Source organism: Peromyscus leucopus, chromosome 14, assembly GCF_004664715.2.
Source record: "Peromyscus leucopus breed LL Stock chromosome 14, UCI_PerLeu_2.1, whole genome shotgun sequence".
NCBI lineage: Eukaryota > Metazoa > Chordata > Mammalia > Rodentia > Cricetidae > Peromyscus > Peromyscus leucopus.
In genome coordinates, this window is record NC_051075.1 from 49,623,274 (window position 1) to 49,647,567 (window position 24,294).

At 47.8% G+C, this 24,294-nt stretch overlaps 1 protein-coding gene across 1 annotated transcript in view; it reads right to left on the bottom strand.

Moving 5' to 3' along the window:
* The window catches only part of Map3k9 (mitogen-activated protein kinase kinase kinase 9), a 76,582-nt gene that overhangs the window by 13,016 nt on the left and 39,272 nt on the right, over positions 1 to 24,294 (bottom strand). Inside the window, 6 exon segments of the mRNA XM_028877449.2 lie at positions 1,770 to 1,923; positions 2,528 to 2,650; positions 4,367 to 4,607; positions 7,065 to 7,240; positions 7,895 to 8,043; positions 17,711 to 17,891. Of these exon segments, the coding sequence (XP_028733282.1) occupies positions 1,770 to 1,923; positions 2,528 to 2,650; positions 4,367 to 4,607; positions 7,065 to 7,240; positions 7,895 to 8,043; positions 17,711 to 17,891 (1,024 nt within the window).

A 24,294-nucleotide genomic window follows, 5' to 3' on the forward strand; every position in this document is an offset into this window, starting at 1 on the left:
AAAGTCAACTTACTATTAAGACCAAACAAACATTAACAAACAAACCCCCAAAACTTTAAGTGAAGCAGAACAACCAGGAAAGTCACTAGAATCCTATCTGAGGAGAGAAAGGGACCTGCAAGAAAGGGTCAGGGGGGATGGTGGTGAGGGAGTAAGAAAAACTGTAATGATCTGTATGTATGAAAATGCTACAGTGAAACACATTGCTTTGTATGTGCACTGAAAAATCAGTGGAAAAATTTTAATTACCAGAATCCATAGCTAGCCTGGTTAACCTCAGAATTATACTAATGTCAGAAATAGCAAATGATTCGGGGTGACTGAGTGTCTCCAAGCCAGGTCACAAAGGACAGACAGACAGCAAGGCTCTTGTCCCTCCTCTGCTCTCCGGAGTGCTGTAGACTTGCTGACCTGCCCTCCAAGGCCTTAAGTTCTGCATTCACACACACAGGACAGGTAGCTTGTCCTCCAAGTGTACATTTTCTATTCAAAGGAGCTTTGTGGTTTCAAAGCCTTACTTGGCAGAGCTGGATCTTTAGAAATCAAATTGCTACTTTTCCCCCCTTGAGCTTAGAAGAGTTTGAATGTGAAATGTTAATATTCAAAAGATTACCAAAGCCAGTTGACAGGTTTGGAGGCCCCGTTCAGTGACCAGTGGGAAGTCACTGAATGCTGATAGGACTACTATCCTCACACTTAGACTAGCCAGGGGTATTCTAGAAGAAATACAAACCATGATGGCCACACTTTGGGTATTAAGTAGATGGCATGGAAGGCAGAGAATCATCATCCCAGCTGATAACTATGTATGTTCACCATGATCCAGCTAATTGATGCACCTCACAAAGAACCCTTACATTCACCCCACAAGCTGGGGACTAGTCTTAGGCCCATTCTGTAGGTGAGAAAACATGAGCTCCCACAGTTAGATGTGGAGCTGAGTCTCATGGCCAGAAGTCTTCCTGGTCTGTGAAAAACTGACACAGAGAATTCGACTCCCAGGTCTCGAGCCTACAAGTGAGGACACAGCACACTTAAGGCACCAAGACCCTTTGCCTGGAAGTGCACTAACATATGTGGTTAGGGGCCCCATAGTACAGTCTAGTGCACTATCAGGGCCGAGTTATGGTGGCTGCCTCCACCTAACAGGTTAACAGGCGGAAGCCCTGCAAACCCTGCTTTTTCTCCCTTTCCTCTGTTTCAGAGGAAAGACTCAGGTTGAAGTAGGCCACTCAGCCCAACTTCCTACATTTCCGTCCTATCTGGGCTATTTGCTGCTTTGAGATCACCTGTAGGGGGCAGCAGACCAGCAGACTGAATCCATTCCTGCCTGCCAGCTGTCTTCGTAAGGTCTGACTGGAAGATAGCTACGTGTACTCATTCATGTATGTACTACTCAAAGTCCAGGGAAGCTTTCATATGTCTCTGTCACCACTCGGACCCAGAAGCCTAAAATGTCATCTGGCCTTTTGTGGAAAGAGCTTGATAATTCCTGCCCTACAAGAGCTGGGAGGCTGGAAAACTCTAGAAAGGTCAGGAAGAGCTTCCTTGCACATTTGTAATTCCAACACTCAGGAAGTGGAGGCAGGGGGATGGAGAGCTTGGGGACAGCTTGGGCTAGTCTATCTTAAAAAAAAAAACAAAAAACCTGTATATTTTCCCAGAAAGTATTAAAATACACATGAGAGAAACAAAGTGTTTCCTATCGTATTTTAAAACGCTGTGCCCGTCTTTAAGTGAGAGAGAAGTTCACATCAGCTGGCTCTTACCCTTCATCTCCTGAGGTGAGCTCTTTCTGCCCAAGTGTTCCTGGTCCCCACGTCCGGCCCTTCTTCTTTGGGAGCCTCTTCTCCTCCTCCTCCCCTTCCTCTTTAGGGGCCACAGAGCTCCGGCCCCAGGTTTTACTGCTTTCACCTGGCGTCACTGTGAATAACAAGGGTTGAGTAAGAGAAGTCTCTCCAAACTGACAGACAGACCACACACACTTGCACACACTGATACACACACACACACACACACACACACACACACACACACACACCCTACACACACACTTATTTTTAAGGAAGTACTATAGTAAAAATAAAACCAGTCTGGGTTTGGCACATGCTAAAGCTTTAACAATATTTCTCAGGACCTAGGCTTTGGACAGCCTCAGCTTGGGAAGTACAGACTGAAAAAGGACAGTGATGCCCAACAGGGCCAACAGTATGGAGGTCCTCAAGGTGGGCACCAATCTGTATCTGTATCATTCCAGTTTCCAAAACTGCTTTGCAGAGATTCACTAAAGCGCCTCCTCTACCCACGAGCCCCTGGGCTGCTATCTGACGGCTGAAAGTGGAGACAGCATTGAACTTAACAGGGGACAAGGGGCAGGAGGGCTGAGGGTCAGCACATGGACCCGCGTGTGTGGACACACTGTTGAGGAAGGCGGCAGACGTTATGGCTAGAGCAAAGCCTGAGTTAGTCGGGGGCCGAGCAGAGCAGGGGCCGAGTGTCCCTGGCGTGGTCTGAAAAGCTGTCTCACACTGGATGGCTCGGAGGCGGGGGATGACGGTGGGGCTTGCTGGAGGGCTCGATCGGCTGCTGATGAGGCTCTTCCTTTTATCCATGGTCGGGGAGGCCTGCACTGTGAACTTGTGCTGGAAATCTGCTTGGGGAGAGATAAATGTGTGCGTTAGGATCATCACCCAGTTGAATTCATTCAAGAGATCCTGGCAGGCAGGCCTGAGGGACAGGCCTCGGTGTCCCGAAAAGCTTTGTTTATCCGGGAAAACGTTCTCTTTCAGAGCCATCTCTTTTTCCCCAAAGGGACACGTGCCAAGATGAACACACACAGATGGCAGTCTTCATACAGCTCCCTATTTAATGGATATAGGCGGAGCGATTACAAACGGGAGCTGCTTTTCAGTGCTTGTCACCTTGCGGATTATTCCAGCAAACGGTACTGGAAATTATGCTTCAGATGGGCTGTCACCATCCGTGCCCTTTGCAGGTACCAAACAGGAAGAAGCCTTTGATGCTGCTCCCAAAGTGCAGGCAGAGCAGGGTATTAAGAACCAGCCCATGGTGGGGATGCAGGGAGGGATTCAATGGAAATGGGGAAATGACCCTAATCCTCACGCACCTCAAAGGTTTTTTTTTTTTAAAGATTTATTTATTCATGATGTATACAGCGATCTGCCTGCATGTATGCCTGCAGGCCAGAAGAGGGCATCAGATCTCATTATAGATGGTTGTGAGCCACCATGTGGGTGCTGGGAATTGAACTCAGGACCTCTGGAAGAACAGCCAGTGCTCTTAACCTCTGAGCCATCTCTCCAGCCCCAACGGTAGTTTTGACACTGCGTGAAGAACATGCAACTTTAGCTCTGAAGTTCTGAGTTTCAGCCTCCTCGTCCGTCAGAGAGGCACTGGGGTCCGCCCACTAAAGACCAAACTCTCCCGCAGATGGGAACAACAGCTTCCTATCTGCATGACTAGTGCACAGCACAGTCCTAGCACAGCCTAGATGCTCCAGAGGCACCAGAAACCTTGCAAAAACAAAACAAAACTACAACAACAACAAACCCTGTGTGACAATGACAGCAGTGTATGCTCCCGTGAGCATAGCCTCTCAATTCAATGACTTAATTCCTTTGTCTGTGCTTAAGCCATCATCCCAAAGCTTAAACATCACCCACAGCCCCTCTGGCTACGCCATGTTTCTCTGCTTCCTTACACTTCTAAGAAACGTGCTACCCAAGGCCTTATAGACTTAGAACACGAAGAACTTATTTAATCTATAGAAATACTCACCTGTCCCCTTGGGCACATTACACTCCACCAAGATCCTAATTCACAGTTTCTTATTTCTTTGCATATCCGCCCCCCCTCCTCCTCCATAACATTACTGAAAATGTACCTTTATGGAGCCAATGTAGTTCTGACTAGCTATATATCAATCTTATAATATGAATTTTTACATATTAGCCTAATGTTAAGTGCACCGAGGGCTAATTATTAAAAGACACAAGACTAACGACTTTGTAAGGTTAAGATTTCTCATATGTGAACACCTCAGAATCCCCTCACCCTGATGATACCCATGCTTCTCCAGCTTTTGCCTCCAGTGAAGTGTGCTCTGTAGACTGCCATGCTTTGAGCAGATTGGGCCTAGTGGGTTTATCATCACTGTATACTCTGCAGTCACTCACAACGAACAGTTCCCCCAGAAAGCCTGCCATCCACTGAGCAAGACGGCCCACTCCAACAGGCTTTGACAGCCATGGTCTGCATTTCCAAGCACAGCCTAACTCCCGCAAACCCCGCCCCCCGCCCCACCCCCGCCCCACCCCCCAGCCCCGCTCTCTTTCCGGCCACCTACCGGAGGGGAGGCTGATGCGGTTGCCATCCTTGAGCTTCAGTCGGCTCTTCCTGAACTTGCCCTTGCGTTTCTTCACCCTGGGCTTTTCCTGGCACAGCTGGTGGATGATGATGTTGAGCTCTCGCTCGAGGATGTCAATCTCCCGCTCAGCCAGTTCCTGTTCCCGGCGTCGCAGCAGCTCCTCCTGGTTCTTCTGCTGGAGTGCCGCCCGCGTCAGCTCCTCTTCCCAGGTGCGGAGCTCCTATAGACAGGGGGAGCCAGCAGAGAGAAGAGGGGCCTCAGTACAGAATGCCTCAGGAGACAACCTACAGAGCTCTCCCATGGTGCCCGGGAGAGAGGATGCCCAACAGTTGGCTGGAAAGTGAACACATGCAAGCCCTGAGTGAAAGGAAAGTACAACACAGCCATATTGTGATTACAGCTGGAGAGGTTAAAGCCATGGAACAAGCCCGGAGACAGGGCTGATCCTTCCTCCAACAGTAGTGATTCCTTATCCCTGGGGAGCATGTCCAAGACCACAGGGAATGTTTGAAACCACAGACTCTTCTGAACCCTGCATGTTCTGTGTGTCTTCCTCTAAAGTAAAATTTAACCTTTAAATTAAGCCCCATAAGAGATTAACAACTAATAACAGAATAATGGTAACAATAGACTACACTAAATCACCAGCGTTACTACTCTTGTCCTTTGGAACCATTATTAAATAAAATCAGGGTTTTCTGAACACAGAATTGCCATATCCCAACAGCCAACAAGAAACCCAAGATCAATATAATATCTAGTTGGGATTGTGTGCACAGTGTCAGAAGGATGACTGTCCCCAGGAAGGGCAGAGCAAGACTGGATCATGATGCTTAGAATAGCGTGCAATTAGCCGGGCGGTGGTGGCCCACGCTTTTAATCCCAGCACTCGGGAGGCAGAGCCAGGCAGATCTCTGTGAGTTCGAGGCCAGCCTGGGCTACAGAATGAGTTCCAGGAAAGACGCAAAGCCATACAGAGAAACCCTGTCTTGAAAAACAAAAAACAAACAAACAAAACAAAACAAAAAAGAATAGCATGCAATTTAAAACATGAAACTGTTTACTTCTGGAATGTTCCATTTAATAGTTTGGGACAGTGGTTGACAGCAGTTAAATCAAGCCACAAGAAGCAAAGCCATGGATGGGAGCGGGGTGGGGAGGATTACTGTGACTACTTATTGACAAGATCCAATTTTAATTTTTCCTACTGGCTTGTGTAATTTATAAATTATGATTTTATCAATCCAAAACAAAGGTAGCCATGAGTGGGTGATTTAGCAGTCTTAACAAAAGCCAGCCCCTTGAGGAGGTTCTCCTAGCTGGGATGAGTAGTAGTGATAGGGACGCCATCAATGGCTCCCCCAGAGGGACCCCTAAAGATTCGCCATTAGCTCCCTCCAGCCACTACTGCATGTTAATGACCTGCCAAGCTAAGCTGTACCGCACTTGGAATCACTATGCTGTGAAGGAGAATAATCTCTTTGATTCAGATCCAGAAGTTATTTTTAAATCATTTGTGTCGGGGTATAACAATGGTTTTGCAAAGAACACAGGGCTTAAGAGTCAGATGGCTTTAATCCCAGCACTCGAGCCAGGCGGATCTCTGTGAGTTCGAGGCCAGCCTGGGCTACCAAGTGAGTTCCAGGAAAGGCGCAAAGCTACACAGAGAAACCCTGTCTCAAAAAACCAAAAAAAAAAAAAAAAAAAAAAAAGTCAGATGGCCCAGGTTCAAGGACCCACTTCCTCATTTACTAGCTCCACGAAGGTGGAAGCCACTGGCCCCCGGCTGTGAGATGGAAACAATCGCACCTGCCCCACATACTACCATACTAGCAGGACAAAGAGGTCTCGTGAGACTTTTCAAGTGAAAACAAAGTGAGAAACAAAATTAGATTATTATCACATTTCTATTTATTTATTCATTTAATCTCCGAGACAGAGTTTACTCTATAGCCCAGGCTTGAAATCACTTTATAACCCTGGCTGGTCTAGAACTTACGATGTACTCCAGTTTGGTCTCGAACTTACAACCCTCCTTCCTCAGCCTCCTGAGGGCTGAGATTCGAGGCCTGTGCCAACATGCTTGGCTATCACACAACTATTAACTCCCCCATAGTTCTATAGCACAGAGTGGGAAGAAAAAAGGAAGTTAGCCAAGACTTCTCAGACCTCTGGATTTAGCCCTGCCCAGACGGCACAGGGCATACAATTGCACAAAAACCCCGTGTGGACACTGGCTGCTAGGATCAGACCACAGAAAAAACAGAGGCGCCACTGGAGGAATGGCCACCAAACCCAGAATCAGACTCCAGCAAGCCAAGTGGTGCCAAAGGCCCCCAGATGATTTCGGTTTGGAACCTTTTCCATAAAAACGGGAAAACTTCCTATCCTGTTTCTGACTGACTCCAAAAGACAACACGAGATGCTCTGCTCGCTCTCCTTCATGGAACCGTCCTCTAGAAGGCCCTGTGGAACCTGGACACCCTTCCAGAACTGTCCATTTTAAGGTAGCAGGACGAAACACTTGCTGGCAGCCGCCCACAGCCGCTCCTGTGCTGTGGACAGTCAAGCCGACCCCAAGGAGGAAGGCACTGGCGTCAGTGGCCGGGCACACTGAGTCCAGAACCCCAGGGAAGCAGTTCTGCTAAGACAAGACATGCCTTTCCCTCTTCTCTACCTTTTCTTTGGCCCTGAGTTGGTCAAACATTTCCTGAATCTCATGTTTCCAGTCATCCTGCAGGCAGTGGAAGGAATCCTTGGGCATCTCAAAGAAACCAGACTCTTCTATGGTCGTGAGCTGGTCCAGGATACTCGTGAAAGATGGCCGTGAGTGGGGGTCGGGGTTCCAGCAGTCTGAACGGAAGAGGGGAAAGTGGAAGTCAGTTGCGCTGTCCTGTACGCTCTTGCTGAGTCAGTGCAAGGGAAGCGAGAACAAAGCTCCTGGCGCCCGACATCGCTGCCAGCTTACCACTCACAAGTGCACCAGGGGTGACTATGACCCTGTTTCCCACACATACACAAGCTGCTGTCCCCGAGAAAAGCATCAGGGTGAGTCAGAAGAGTGCATTCTACCCAGTCGCTGCGTGGCCACCAACACAGTAAGCCCTTTCCCTCCTCACTTGGCTCAGCTTTGCCTGTCTCACAAGTTCTGTTTCCAACTCAGTGATCTGAGAGTCCCTTTCTTCCCTGATGACCTTCAGTTCTACACACAAGATACTCAGGTCTGGGAATAAATGCCACTGTAGCTTATTTTGTATTACATAACGAGATACTGGAATGCAAGATAGCAGGTTTTAGTTACTAATTGCTACAGTCACTGCAGAAAGGAACCTGCTTTGGCAGGGTGTGGCCACTGTCTAGAAACAGCTCTCCCGACTCTTGCCCTGGGTGGCTAATACTCCATCAGCTCCTCTTTCTGCAGCAGACCTCGTGACATGAGGAAATGTCACCTGAGTGCTGTGTAAGGGCACACAGCCACCAGCTCTCCTCGGGCCAGGAGTTCCTTACCTTCCATGAGTTTGGCAAAAGGCTCTGGACATGTAGAAGGAATAGGAAGGGCGAGCTTGTTCATGGCCACTCCATAGGCCACTGCTAAGCCATCAATGCCGCGGAAGGGGACCTCACCAGTCAGCAGCTCCCAAAGCAGCACTCCGTAGCTGGGGAGAGGAACAAGGTAGAAACTACATAAGAAACAACAGCTACTACCTCATCAAAACAGCTACGGAGATTTATCCAGGCATTCCCACATCACCCTCAACCCATAGAACACTAATGGAATACACACACTAACATAAAGGGAAGCCACAAAGCCTACTAGCGAAAAGCAGAGACTCTGGAGCGAGGTACATCTGGTTTAAAGTGTTGGTCCATCATTCCCTACCCTCAAATCCATGGGCAAATCACTCCATTGCTCTGAGCCTGTAATCCCTCCTCTGGAGAGAGCAAATAACACTATTAGACTCACAGTTGCCGGAAAATCAAATGAGTCTTTAAGAGCTTAAATAAGTACTCAATGGCTACAGCAGTTTTATTGTTTCAGACAAGGTCTTACTGTGCAGCTTAGCCTTGGCCTGGAACTCCTAATCCTCCTGTCTCAGCCTCCTGAGGGCTAGGATTACAGGCGTGCACCACCATGATGGATTCTGTTAGTGTTAATGAAATATGCCTGTAGAAGAGACTCTCCCAAACAGAATCTTTCTATTTTTAAGACAACTTTTGTCACAGATACATTTTTATTTTATTTTATTTATTTTTTTAGAAAACCAATGAGCATTTATTTAACATGGATTTTGCTCCTGCAAAAGATTTCTTTAAATGTCTGCTAGTTAATACACATTTCCGACTCCAGATCGGTGCAAATAGGACCTTCATAGAAGCTTCTGTCTAGCTCTGTGAGTAAAGTTCCACAGGGTAGACTGTGTCAGCAGGGTAGAACAGCACACTAGCTGTGAGAACTCAGTGTCTCCCAACCTAGCAAGTCCACAGAAGCGTGTCTTTATCGCCGATGAGTCAGGAAATGTGGAGCACAAAGCATAATGGAAGAATTAGTCTATAGAGTCACAACCAAAGCCACGCAAAACTACACAGCATTCCGTCCTTCTGAGATTAAGTTAGGACAGGACAACGTAAGTCTGTGAGCACCCAGAAAGCAGGCTCTGCTTGTACCTGCCACATGGACCTCAAATTTATCGTAACACTCCTCAGTAGTGTGCAGCTGCAACAAAGGCTGTACTAATTAAATGATGATGATGATGATGATGGATGTGGTGGGGTTTCTTAGTGGTTAAGAGCACTTGCTACTCTTGAATAGAACCCAGAATCAGTTCCAGCACCCACATGGTGGCCAATGACCATCTGTAACTCCAGTTCCAAGGGACCCGACACCCCCTTCTCATCTCCATGGGCACTGGGCATGCACATAGTACACACATATAAATACACACAAAACGGGGCTGGGGAGATGGTTCAGTGGCTAAGCACACTGGCTGTTCTTGCAGAGGATCCTGGTTTGAGTCCCAGCACCCACATGTCAGCTCATCACCATCTCTAACTCCAGTTCCAGGGTATCTAGCACCATATTCTGGGTAATGTGCACCCTCCCACCCCCCATAATAAAGTAAATCTTTAAAAAATAAATAAATAAATACATGCAAAACACTCACACATATAAAATAAAATAAATAAATCTAATTAAAAAATTTTTGTAAAGGCAAAATGATGATGATGATGATGATAATCAGCAACCCTGTATGTATCAAGATACCTTGCTTTTTTTTTTGTTCGAACTTTTCTGTTGCTTTGCGCTTTCCTGGAACTCACTTGTAGCAGGCTGCTCGAATCACAGAGATCTGCTGCTCTGCTCGAGTGTGGATTAGTGCGCACCACCGGCATACCTTGCTTTTTTAAAGGGCCTTGCTATGTAGCCCAGGCTGCTTCAAACTTCCTATCCTGCTCCAGTCTTCTGAGTGCTAGGATTACAGGTGTGCGCCCGCACACTAGACTCTTGTTTTCCTTCATATTTTCATGCAATGCTGGAGACTGAACTTACAGTTTTGCACATGCTAGGCAGGCACTCTGACACTGTGCCGCTCTGCCAAACCTATCATACTTCATTTTTGGTTTGTTTATTTTTTGCTTCTTTGTTTGTTTTCTCTGTGTAGCCCTGGATTTTCCTGGCACTCATTCTGTAGACCAGGCGGGCCTTGAACTCTGAGATCTGCCTGCCTCTGCCTCCTGGAGTGCTGGGACTAAAGGCATGTGCCACCATGCCTGGCACCTTTCCTGATACTCTGCATGTACAGGGAGTATGGCATTTTACAACATCATTCTGAATCCTTGCAAGGATGTAGGCAAGTATGAGCACTACTTGGCAATCGAAGAAAGTGAAATCTTAGATCAGTTTAGTGGTATATATAGATGCCCAGCTCCAGACACTAGAAACAAGGGTAAAAGACATAGGTCTTCCACAGAGAAATTAGTGAGAGGTACAGAAAAAAAAAAAATGAGGACAGGATACAGAGATAAGCCACAACAGACTTACCAGGGCACAAAGAGGAAACTCTAAACCAGACCGGAGTGGGAAAAGCAAATAACCTTTAGCTAATTCCTGACTGCTAAATGACAGAGGAAGTCAGAGCTTTAAGGGTCAGCACATAAAGATGACTGAGCACAGTTTGCTCAAAAACACTCCAGATTATCTAGCACAACTCCAAACAATGCACCAGCCTATGTACCAACGTACTGAGTCTGGGGGCCTACAAATGGCCCCCTGGGGTGGTCCAGCCATCCTGGCTTTACTCTGTTAAGACTTCTAGATACTGTCACTTTCGTTATGAATCTGGACAGGGAATGGGCAGTTGTAAGGCTTGTCTTGTCTCTCCACTGGAGTTAGATTTTAGTGGGCAGCTGATGAGAACAGCCTACCATGGTATCCTATGTTTTAACTGCCATGTAGTTGTTTGCCTTTCTATGATTCCTGAAGAGTGGGGACAATGTTAATAGCTTTGAATTCTCGGGGCCTCTGACTTGGCATAATAGGTGTCTATAGAGGGATAACTGTAGCTCTCATCAAAGAATCTTCTTTTTGCAATAGATGGAGACTATTACAGACATCTGGTCAAAACGCAGAGTAAGTGACTATGGGGTGTCCAAGTGGTCCATCTCCAGTACAACCCCTACACCTGAGACTCAGGGAACATTGTGAAAAAGGAAGCAGAAAAAGTCTAAGAGTCAGAGTCCTGGGACACCTGCTCCTGGATAGTCGTGTGTCCTAGACACAGCAGGGCAGCTACAACCGTGAAATCTCAACAATATGGTTGCCTAAACAAGATATGCATAATGACACCAGTTGACATGCCCAAGTGGATGGGAAACTCTCACTCCTAGATGAAGAGCTAGAGTCAATCCATGTCTGCTGAATGAGGGAGAATTGGTTTTCTTCAGGGACAAGCCCCCAGACAGTTTCCCAATCCCAAGTCGTCAGCCCTAAAAACATGTATATATAAGCAACATTAAATGGACTCAGTAGGTTGTGTGTGTATAAAACAGTAATAATTTAAACAGAGTCATAAATTTGAGAGGGAGTAGGAGGGACATGGGAGGAGCTGAAAAGGGAGAGGGAAGGGTGAAAATGATGTAACTATGGTACTCACGTATGAAGTTCTCAAAAACAAAGGACATATGAGTGTGGTATGGGTATGAGGCAGGTGTGCATGCACGGTGGGTGTGCTGCCATAACCCCTGAACACCATCAAGAATCACGCTATCAGAGTTGAGGATGTGGTTTGGTGATGGAGTATTTGTCTAGTATATACAGACCACAGCTTCCACCCCCAGCAGGGAGCGAGGGAATGAAGGAGGAACGGGAGGACAGGGTGAGAATAAAGAAAAACTATACTTCTGCCAAACCTGGACTGTGACTTACCTAGACTGTAGTCACACTTGGAAGCTTTTACCAAGCAAAGATGATTAGTGTCTGAGCCCTAAGTACAGTGTCTTTCAAAGACCTAAGTATGCCTGGTTTGTGTCCCGGTATCCCTTCTCTGGTGGTTTCCCACCAGGCCTATCTAGGTAGCCAATGAAGAAGTCTCAGGCCACCTGTAAGAGGGAGGAGCCAGGGCGCTACCCCCTGCAGCATCAGCGAGGGAAGCTCTACCCTGCTGGGCTGTTGGTTGTCTGTGATCTGCTCTCCCTGGAGGCATAAGAGTTGAGGAGAGGGAGGATGAGGACGGAGACCCGAGCATGGCGCACCGTAAAAATTAAATACGTGGCACTTGCAGGAGTAAAAGAATCACAAGTCAGTTGAGAACCAGCTTTCTACAAGTTCCTAGACGTGTGTCCACCCTTGCAGGGAGCCCTGTTGGGTCTGAGCCACGGTGGGCCAGCCAATCATTCTGGCAGAGGCTGCCCAAAACACTGGAGCGAGAGTACACAGTTGGTGATGTGTTTCCAGTACATAAGTGTTGCTGTATGAATAGCAATGGACAGGTATTTTCCTCTGGTAAACACAAGAGATCTTTTAGAGCCATTCAGAGCATGCTTGAGTGGAGCGGGGAGCGCCCACATAAAGGAGGCAGTAAACCGTGTCTTCAAGAAAATTCCACAGCATGTGAGCTAAGAATGCTGAAAAGAAGCAGGCATATTAGATTTTCAAGCTGCAGTCATCCACCAGACTGGAACAAGGGCTTATACGTCCTAGGAGCAATTTTATTATTAAAAAAATTTACTTAATTTTTTTAATTATAGGGGGAGGAAATGTGTACTTGTGAGTACAGGTGTCTCCAGAGTCCAAGGGAGAATTATTGGATCCTCTCCAGTTAGTTACGGGCAGTTTTAAGTTGCCCAACGTGGATGCTGCAAACTAAGCTTGGATCCTCTGTAAGAGCAGTATGCACTCTTTGTTGTTGTTGTTGTTAGTTTTTCAAGACAAGGTTTCTCTGTATAACCTTGGCTGTCCTCGAACTAGCTCTGTAGACTAGGCTGGCCTCAAACTCACAGAGCTCTGTCTGCCTCTGCCTCCCAAGTAAATGCTGGGACTAAAGGCATGCGCCACCTCCACCTGGCCAGTATGCACTCTTAACCACTGAACCATTTCTCCAGCCTCTCTGAGGACAATCTAAGCTACAGTCATTGGTTGTGCTGACTAGTTTTATGTCAACTTGACACCAGCTAGAGTCATCAGAGAGGAGGGAGCCTCAATTGAGAAAACGCCTCCATCATATCAGGCTGTAGGTAAGCCTTTAGGGAAATTTCTTAATTAGTGATTGATGGGGGAAGGCCCAGCCCATTGTGGGTGGTGCCATCCCTGGGCAGGTGGTCCTGGGTTCTCTAAGAAAGCAGGCTGAGCAAGCCATGAGGAGCATGCTAGTAAGCAGCACTCCTCCATTGCCTGTGCCTCAGCTCCTGCCTCCAGGTTCCTGCCCTGTTTGAGTTCCTGTCCTGACTTCCTTCCATGATGAACAGTGATGTGGAAGCGTAAGCTGAATAAACCCTCTCATCTCCAAGTTGCTTTCTGTTTCATTGCAGCAACAGAAACCCCAGCTAAAATACTGGCGGACCATGTGACAATATTCAAGTTATTTTCCCCGAAGATGTTTTCAGATGATCTGAAGCTCACCACTCAGCCTGTCCTGTTAGGATGCCTCTCACTACAGCCTCTTCAACTGGCTTTCACCAGCAGTGATTTTAGGGACAAGACCCAAATCTCAGACTTGTTAACAGGGTATTCGGGTAAAAGCTGAAAGAGTCTCCCCCCATGGAAGACAAACAAGCCCCTCCGGTAGCCCTGTCCTTTCCTGACTGCCACTTCTGTCACTCTAAGACCCTAAACCAGGTGCTCACACTCCCTTCCCGCCAAGAACAGGCATGGAACCTGGTGAGTCTGTCCATATTGCAGCAGCAGCAACAGCAGCAACTGAGTAAAGAACAAAACCTGAGAGAAGCGAGGCAGGAGAATACACACGTTATCCTGTAAGGAGAGGGAAGGGAAGGAGAGCATGCCCAGTAGCTGTGACTCAGGGGTCCCTGTTCCCGAGAGAGCTTTAGCTGGACACACATTAGCCAAAGCTGCATTTGGTGTCTTCAGAGCCAAGTGAGAGCAGGTAATGGGACGGGAAGCCATGTACAGGTGAGAACAGGTAATGGGACGGGGAGCTGTGTACAGGTGAGAACAGGTAATGGGACGGGACGGGGGAGCCGTGTACACCATGCAGACTGCCTTCACATCAAAGACAAGCTGCTGGCCATGGATAAGCTTGGCCTCCTTTCTTGCAGACTATAACACAGAAGTAACTGCAGCTCAGATTAAACCACTGGGACAAAGACAGGAAGGGAACCCGGAGGACCTGGGTCTCGCAGGGCACAGCTGTCCTGCCAACCTGGGCTGCCTGAACCACTCCTTGAAGCAGACATACACTTCTCTTATGGAAGCTTCCATATCGATGGGTCTCCTTGTCACACCAGGTTAATTAATACACCAACGGGGCCTAATTAGTATCAGTCTCACCAGTGTGTGGAGAGACACTGTGCGTGTTAAGCCGCAACGGGACTGCTGTTTTCAGAGATCTGTAGCAGTGAACTATCAGGTCAAACATTTGACAAGGAGGAAAACTTACTCCCAAGTAGGTACTTCACTCTGTAACGAACGAACGTACAGCAAGATGAGAATGGATACACAGAGTACAAAAAAACTCTGAAAGAAATTAAACGAATGAGAACGTCTCACATTTATGGATTGAAAAGCACTATCTCTATGATGTCCATAGTCCTCCAAATAATTCACGGGTTAAACACAATTCCTCTGAAAATCCTAGGCGTCCGCTAAGGCGATGGCACCTGTAATCCCAGTGCTTGGGAACACAAAAGCAGAAGGATCTGGAATTCAAGAGCATCTTTGCCTATTTACCTAATCTGAAGCCAGCAGGTGCTATACGAGGTCAGTCTTTACAATAATAATAATAAAGAATCCCAGTTGCTTATTTTGCAAAATTAACAAAACGATGCTAAGATTTATAAAGGATTATGAGGCAGAATTGGAGGACTCTCATTGCTAACTTCAGAACTTACTACAAAGCCGTACGTTAGTCGGGATTAACACAGTGATACTGGCTTACCCGCAGACACAGACATGCTAACAGAGAACTGAGAGCCCAGGAACAAGCCTCCCATGTCTCGTGCCATGTTTGTGGCAGAGATGACAGAGTGTTTCCACGGGAAGGGAACAGTCTCTTCAATGCGTGGTCCCGACACAAGTGAACAGATTCGAAAATATAAAGCTTGGCCTCCACCTCACACCACATGAAAATCAAGTCAACATGGATCAGAAACCCCAGGGTGAGAACCAAGATTATAAAATCCTTAGAAGGAAACAGAGCTAAGAATCTTCACAGCCCTGGCTGAGGCAATGCTTTCTTAGGCTGACATCAAATGTCAGGCGAGAAGAGAAAACTAAGAACCACTTGGGTTTCAAAGTACACTACTGAGAATTATCCAAAAAAACACAGAGTGGAAAAAAATTTAAATCATGTATTAAAATACATGCAATAATAAAAATATTTTAAAACTCAAAAACTAACAAAAGACAAGCCAGTTTTTAATTGGCAAAAGAGTTGAACAGAGAGGTGTCCTGAGAAGATACACAATGCTCAATGAACACATGAGAGACTCAACTTCAACAGTCATTCAGGAAATGCAAATTGAAAATGCAGTGAAACCAGACAGCGGGCAAAGGTGGCGCACGCTGGCACACACCTTTAATCCCAGCACTTGGGAGACAGAGCCAGGCAGATCTCTGTGAGTTCGAGGCCAGCCTGGGCTACAGAGTGAGTTCCAGGACAGGCTCCAAAACTACACAGAAAAACCTGGTCTCGAAAGACAAACAAACAAACAAACAACCCAGTGAAACACTGCCTCACAGACTAGGTACAACTCAAACAGCTGCACCAAGTGACAGATGGAAGCAGAGAAGTTGGTGGAATGGACCCCTGTGATTTCAATGGAGCATCTGTGGACAAAACAATTTTTTAGGCCTTCAAAAAGTTTCACATCTACTTAACTGCATGAAGGCACATGCCCATGTGAGCAGAAAACACATAGTCACAAAAGAATTCGTGCGTCCATGTCCACAGTAGTCTTATTCATAACATCCCCAAAGAGAAAAATCACTATCACATAATGAATGAGCAAGTGAGCAAACATGGCCTGCCTGTATCATGGAATACTAAAAAGCCATAAAAGGGATGCATTTCTAATGAAGCTACCACATGGATGGACTTGTGAGCAGGTTAATTGTGAGAAGTGAGTGGCGGAGGAACACGGATTGTGAGAGTGCACTGATGTGAAATGGCCATGGGAGTCTAACCTGGAGACAGCAAATAGGTCAGATGGGGTTTCTCATGCCTCCTCTTCTGGAAACAGCGATCGCAGTGGGTTAGATGATGGCCTGAACGATATCTGTTGATGTTCTAGAACTTAGAGTCCACAAGTAGACTGGGGTCTCCTCTAGGATCTTTAGGACAGGGCCCTGCTGTACCTGTTTCACACTTTTGGTCTCCAGAGCTATGAAAGAGCAAATCTCCGTGGCTTTAAATCATCTGGTGTGTGGAAACGTGTTACAGCAGTGTAGGAAGCAGGTAACAGTGGTGGACGACGCTCAATTTACTCATGTACTTAAGCTTGTTTAGGTTTTGTTGGGTCTTTGTTTCTGATTTTTTTTTTTTTATGAGACAGAGTCTTGCCTACCCCAGGCTGGCCTCGAATGGCGGAACCTCTGATCCTCCTGCCTCCGACTCTAGAGTACTGGGATCACATACCCACACCACACCCAGTTCTCTGGTGCTGAGGATGGAAATCCAGGGTCCTGTGCACACTACTCTACCTGCTGAGCTACATCCCAGTCCTGAAGCGAGCTTTATAAATGCTAACAAGTACTGACCTACATGCTTTAAAGGGTGTGCTTTATGATATACGAATAATATCTCAAGGAAGTCACTTTAAAGGAAATACACATGTATGGAAACATAAACACACACACACACACACACACACACACACACACACACACACACACACACACGCTTACTCTGTCACGTGATAGGAAGCACCGGTCCTAGGCTGAGGCGCACTGATAACCCGGTCTTTTCTTGTACAGGTGAAGGTGTCACTACTGTCTTTCAGACAGGACAACGTCTATCCTATGGCAGCTCATCCTCTCTCAACGGCAACATGATTTTTTTTTTTTAAAATCTATGTCCTTGTGACCTCTTAGACTGACACTTGCTAGTAGAGACGGCTGGCCATGTCTAATCTGTCACTCCACAGCTCTTAGGGCCTGCTGGGGACCCATCTATTCTCATTTCTAGATGAACGTCCAACATACAGAGTCCTGAGTAGAAGAATAACTAGATAACTGGAGAGGAGAATTTCCAAGTTATCGAGAAAGACAGCACAAAGAGTATCCATTGGCTCAGGAGCTTACAGGGAGGACGCCGGGTTAAGTTCACCCTGAGCTCAGCAGTAGCAGCCTCTGAAGCCCAGCAATGTGGCTGAGCCAAGCTACTGCCCACCGACAGGTCGGAGACTGGAGTACACGGTGCCCCTGGAATCTGCTGACCCCTCCTGAGGAGCCATCTACCGCAGAAAGTGCCTTCGAGACGAAGCGATTGCCACAGCATCCCTCAGCAACACAGAAATCAGTACAGATTTTTCGAGAGGTCCCCCAGACATACTTGGGGTGCCTTGGGCCGATTCAACCTCAATCACAAGTTCTGAAATGTGCAGGCAAGACAGGCCTGTCGGGAACTTGGAGGTGGCAGCTCTGGATCTTACCTCCACACATCACTGCCTTTGGAAAACATGGAGGCACGAATGACTTCGGGTGCCATCCAAGCGTACGTCCCCGCCGCGCTCATCTTGGTGGTCCGGTGCCATTCCCGAGCCAGCCCAAAGTCGGTGATCTTCAGAATCTTGTTACTCAGGTCTCCATTCTCCACTTTCTGCAGGATCAGGACTGACGAAGAGAACAACACAGAAGAAGGCAGATAAGCACTAATCACAGGGTCTCCGCCATCCCCCCGCCACCTCCTGCAGGCTCTGCTCTGCCATCGCGCACAGACGGCAGAGCCGCCATTTTACATCCACCCACAACACGCTCCTTCCACACCGTGTATTTCTGTTGGCATCATCTCAAGTGCCCACAATGCCCTCACAAGGCAGGCATTCCAGGCTGAACATCCCTTACCCAAAAAAACTATTTAGAAGTAGAAGTTTATAAAGGTGCTTCCAAATCCAAAAGGACCCCAAATTCTGAAACTCTTCTGGTCCTACACATTCAGGATTAGGGGTCCTAATTGCCATGTTTGTGTCACAGTTCAGGGCTGGATCCCAGGCAGCCTGATTTGAGAGGCTGCTCTCCTGCCGCAGAGTGACTGACAGAAGAGCTGTGAGTCACACGGACTCTTCTGAGGGGCAGCCACCTGGGTTATACCCCCTCACGGGTCCCAGGGACTGGAGACGCATGTTGGACTTTCAAAGTTTCAGATACAGCGTACAGACAGTTTCTGTGACCCCCTTACAAGCATATCCCACCCACCTTCTGACACGGCGACACTAATATCATCTACAAAGTTCATGTTCGGGAACCATACAACTGAGTTACAAATTATCTATCTATCTATCTATCTATCTATCTATCTATCTATCTGGCAAAAAAAAAAAAACCCCATCCCCACCCACCCCCCAAAATGCATGTTTTAAATAAGTTTACCATTTTGTATTGGGCCACACGTATAGCTACCTTAGACACATGAAGTCCATATGCTGTGGGTTGGACACCCCCGACACTCTTAAGAAAGTCTGCCTATTTGGGCCCTGGAGATTTTGTCATAATCCAGGGAGGGCCCCCCACAACCAAGTGAGAAATGGCTGACGAGCTGGGGAGGGTCAGAGGCACACACATACATGTGCGCACACTCATGATATCCTCAGTGAGCACGCTCAAGGAAGAGGAGCTGGTGTAGGGAGGACTCCAAAGCGCTGCAGTGTGGGAGGCAGTCTGGCTCTCCTAGGGAGGCAGCTGAAGAAGCCGCCTCACCCATATGGTGGTCCCAGCCATAAATGTAACCTGGTGGGAGACAATCTAGCTAAAAATCACCCCAAATGTAGCTGACTAAGGTGCCACACTGTACACTCTGCCAAGTGGGGGACCAGGGAGCTGTCTGGATAAGTGCAGGACAAACCTCCTTGTCCTAAGTGGGATGGCTCAAAAGCTTTGGGTGAGCAAAGCTCTTTAGCCGGACTCAGCCTTGCCTGAATCTGTGTCTGTGGGAGTTCAGAGCAAGAAGGAAGGTTCCCTCTTCACCCTGTGAGGAAGAAGCATGCTGGAGACAGTGTAGCAACTACATTTTAAAAAGGGATTCAGCTGGGCCTGGGGAAACAGTAAAAATAAGTTAACTCTCAGCCCAGAGTGCCAAGCTGACCCAAAAGTTTCTTCTCACTATGCTCCATGGGCCTCTGAAGTAGGCTGTACCGAGACCCTCACTCATACTGCAGACCCCGACAGCAAAGACCCCTCCACAGTTAAAGAACTGAGCCCAGGATGGCAGCACCTGGGTCAACTTAAAGGATGGAAAGGGGTGCTTCAAGACACAGCCACACCCCTCTTCTCCACCCCTACTCCGCCCGCTGGACTGTCACGTCTTGAAGGGACAGGGGCCAAAGAGCTCCAAGTCCTACGTGCTGCTCAGAAAAACAGCAGTATGGCGGGATTACCAGGAGCTACAGAACTGGAGGCTGGAAAGAAAACAACCCCACCCCAGACCTAATGGACTAAGCTTCCCTCCTCCTCCACACCCTCGCTACTCCAGACATATCCCTCCGCACCCTGGCTTCCCCCACCCAGGAGCTTGAGCAGATACAAAACAAGGAAAGAAAAAATTCCTTCCTCTCCATGTTTAGAGAAAAAAAAAAAAAAAAACTTTCCAGAATCTTCCAAGGTAGAAACAACAGGAAAGCAGACATTCAAATAGCCAGGCAACTGACACTAAGGAAATGCCCCATTCCCATTCCAGAGGTCACCAGCCACCGACTGTCCTTAGAGAGAGTGCCTCTCCTACACACTGAGTGAGGTCCAGGCACCTCAAAACCCTGGTGGTAGGAACAGGGTACAACAGGGAGAAAGATGGCGCTTCCTCTTCGTCTGTTTGAGGGCTGAAATGAGATGTAAGGCTGATGGGGCAAGATTCAGCCATGGACTGCCTGCCTGTCTGCATGGAGGAGGACAGCTAGCTACAGGTCAGTTCTACCTGCTCACCGCCATCCCACCCACCTCCGACTGACTCAGCTGACCTCACACACTTGCCCTTTTTGGACTCCACGACCTAGAGTCCTACCCTCATCAACAAGAGGGACTATAATCTGAAACCAGTCTGCTACCTCAGCAGGTGGTAGCAGGCTACCATGTTCTGACGTACTAGTCTACCCAGCACCAGCACTGGTACACTTGCTGTCGGACACTTGTCGGTTGAGATGAACTAGGAAACATACAGTCAAGCACTGTACAGCCAATGATCCAGTAGAGTGCGGCTCCTCCACGGCGCGGCATGGCTGCCACCTGCAATTGGTTCCAGGACATTTTCATCGCCCCAAAGGCAGTCCTGTAACCATGAAGCAGACAGTCTCCATTCCTCTCTCCTCCCAGGCATGAGGAACCACCAATCTGCTTTTGACTTACTGATTGTGAATACTTCATAAGATAGAATGATATGTATGGTATGGTATCTGTCTTACTTCACTTAATGTTTTCAAGGTTAGTCACATTCTAGCTCCATAGAAATACATTCCTGCTATATACATAAATAGGGCAGCTGCTCATTTGGGATCATGCACTGTGTAACTGAACATGGTTGCTTACTAAAATCATCTTTCGGAGTCCTTTAGTCCTCTCCAAGACATAGGGGGATGACTCTCCCTGTTATATCCAGTCAAAAGAGATGTGAAAAGATTAGGTCAGTTGTGTCTGGTTGATGAGGGGTTGGGGGGGGACAGGAGCAGAATCCACACCTCTCATCTCATAGCCTTGTTCTCCACATCTGTGCCATGTGGTCCAGAGACGAGAAAGAAACTCCGTCTTTACGGCTTAACTCAATTTCCTTATGGCCGACTAACTAACTCATCTTCTCTGCCATCCAATGCTACTCCTTCCTCAGCAGCCAAAACCAACTGCACACAATTCAATAGGTCACATGTCCAAATACTCCCTGCTGGGGCATCTAAGTGTCCATCATCTTTTCCTCTAGAATGCCATGGATCTGATTCCCGGAGGATAAAAACCTCATTCTCTTCTAGAATCCATGATACCCTGCTCCAGGAAGCACACACAGGGCCAGGCTCTTGACAAGAACTCCCTCCTGCCTAGCCAGTTACTGACTGAGATGTACCCATGCATTTTCTCTATTGCTTCCCCATGTTAATGCTGCAAAGCGTTGGAGGATGATTATGCAGAGGAGAGCGGAGTCAGAGAAAGGAACACCTCGGCCGGGGGTTCCCCAGTGATACAATGTGGGGTGTGGGCTACAGAAGAAGGGTTAATTTGGAGATTCTGCCTGCAATGGCCACGGCAGTTACTTGGCACCCTCTGGCCAAGATACCCGACAGGATCAACCTAAGGGAGGAAAAATGTACTCAGGTTCTCGGCTTCAGAGGATCTCAGTCCACACAGCGAGGAGGGCACAGTGTTCACTGCAGAGGACTGAGCGGAAGTGGGTCCTGTCCTCATGTCACAGCCCAGAAACGGAGCTACATCTTTTCAAATCCTGCCCCCTTAGTGACCTACTTCTGACAGCCAGGCCCCATGTCCCAAAGGTTCTGTTAGTTTGGAAATGGGCTTTATGGACTAGTTCTCCAGCCTTAGAAATAAAAAAACTGTATTTATTTGTGTGTGTATGTGTGCGTGTGCGTGTCTGTGTGTGTGTGTGTGTGTGTGTGTGTAGAGACATTCATACTACAGCACGCAAGTGCAAGTTGAAGGTCAGCTGCAGGGGTCAGTTCTCTCCTCCCATGATCAAACTCAGGTCATCGGTCTTAGAGGCAAGCCCCTTCACGCTCTAAACCACTCCAATCTCCTTCTCTTTCCTCACCTACCTGCTTTTTTTTTTTTTCATATTCTTTGCTCTTCCTTTCTTTCTGAGCTATGTCGCTCTGTCTCCCGACCCTTCTTCAACTGTGTTTTTACTCCCCATCATGGATTCCTAAGTTGTAAAAGTTCTTTCTCATTTTCTCATTCACTTTTTGGGGAGAGAAGTACAAACTGTTCCCGGGTGGCAGCTGCTTCTGTACGACGGGTCTAACGTCTCCTCCCTGTCTCTTTGTTTTCCAGCACTGTAGCCTCCTGAAGGGCTTTTTCAGCCTCTGCTTTAGTCTCTAGAGGACTTTGCTGAGTCAGGCTCATCCTTGGCTTGCTGATGTGATTCAGCACATAGCTGCGCGTGTGTTCAAAGGGGTGTACCTTAAGTTTTAAAGGGACACACTGAAATATTCACATGTGAATCAACAGGGTGTTGGTGATTCCCTTCAAAAGAATAAAAGGTGGGAATGAGTGGAGGACAGAAGGAAGAAGAGCTATGAGTTGGTAACTGTTGAGGCTGAGTACAAGAGGACTCACGGGGCCATTCTCTTCATATGGGCATGTGTCTTCCACAGGAAGAGGAAGAGGGAAAGAGGGAGGAACAGAGACACACCACAGTGTCGATGCCTCTTTTACCTAAAGGAGAACTACCCCTGAGCCTTAGCAAGGCAGGAGGAAGAAAACAGCAGCAGGCATGGACCCAGGATGTCCCAGCGCCACCCCTGTGAAATCCTCTCCAGGACTCCATTTCTCCACCTGACATTCTCTAAGTCTGTAATTCCCTGAAAGCTTCGTCAGTCTTCCCGGGACTCAGCCAAGCTCTGTCTTGAGATAAGAAGGAAAAACCTAAGGGGAGAGTCAGGGAAGATGACTCGGCATCAGAGGAAAAGCTGAAAGCCCACGCTCTCGCCACCGCAGCCTTTAGGGTGCCCGAGGTGACATCCGAAACATTTCACTCCTGCACCACAATGCCTCCAGGGGAAGATGACGACGAATGATCTAGAACCCCAGCCACAGCCGGGTGCTACAGGTGCCCACAGAGCTGCTGCTAACACGAAGCAGTCCCTCTGCCCTGACTCAGTAGGAGCCCAACAGCAGAGTGGCCAGGGACCACTACCAGGCACAACAGTACAGCCGGGGCCCCCAGCCTCTCCCAGTCCTGGCCCACCGCCCACTCTATCCCTTCAGGCATGGCCAAGGGAGGCCAGACTTGCTTACTGGGCAAATGATTCACTGCCTAGACTCCCCGACTCCAGCAGAGGTGCTGCCTGAGTATGGCACAAGACGCCAGCAGCATCTGGGGCCCTGGTGGGGTGTATGCTGCCAGCAGAGTCTCACCGGGTTCCACCTGCACAGCCAGCAAAGCTGGGCTTCCCCACGGGCATTCAGACCTGCAGAGGGGTGCAGAAAATGGAGTCTTGGGACACTAAAGAACCACCCCCTCTTGGGATACAAGAGGGAATCAAAATGGACAGACGGGTGCAAAGCCAGGAATACTTAATACAAAAATGATCTTTCTCCAGGTCTCAGCTAGAGCAAAGCTGAACTGTAATGGCCTCTCCTGCGTGGACCATACTCGATAAACATGTGTCCTGACCGAATTAAAAAAAAAAAAAGCAAGCCAACACAGAATGCTTCTTTTAAATCTCTTCGGTCACTGGGCTACAAATACTTGTTCTGGGACCTTCCATCAGTCACCTAAGAATCTATACTAATGATTTCTAACTTTTAAAACTATGTCCTTTCTACTTTTGAAGATGTCTGTACAATGCTACCTGTAGTGTGCACTGACTTACAAGAGAAAACATAGCCACGGCTAATGGTTAGGGGGGCCTCAGCGCCAGGTTCTGCACTAAGTGATTTATACCCATCACCATCTTTAACGCTCTCAACAAACAGGAAGGCGGGTGTATTGCCAAGCCTACTTTCAAATACGGAGCCTGGAATTCAAGTAGGCTGGTCCACGGGAAAGGCAGAAGCCAGACAGACATAACAGAGTCCTCAAGCAGGGCTCCAGACTACCGTGCTACAGTGTGCAGCCCTAAGAGCAGACTTACAGGGAGTTTACATTCATCAATACACCACCACCACCTATGCACCTATGGAAACGAGAAGGAGAAATATCCAGGCTTCCCATAGACACATAGAGCTGTTCCCTTCAGGGGAAACCGTTCATTCCAATGCTTTAACCAGAAACTTGGTGAACGGAAGGCAGCCCAGCCCAGCCTCTACGACAGCTCTGCCTTCTCCCACCCATGGGGGCATCCCTAGGCTACCAACTCCAGAGGTG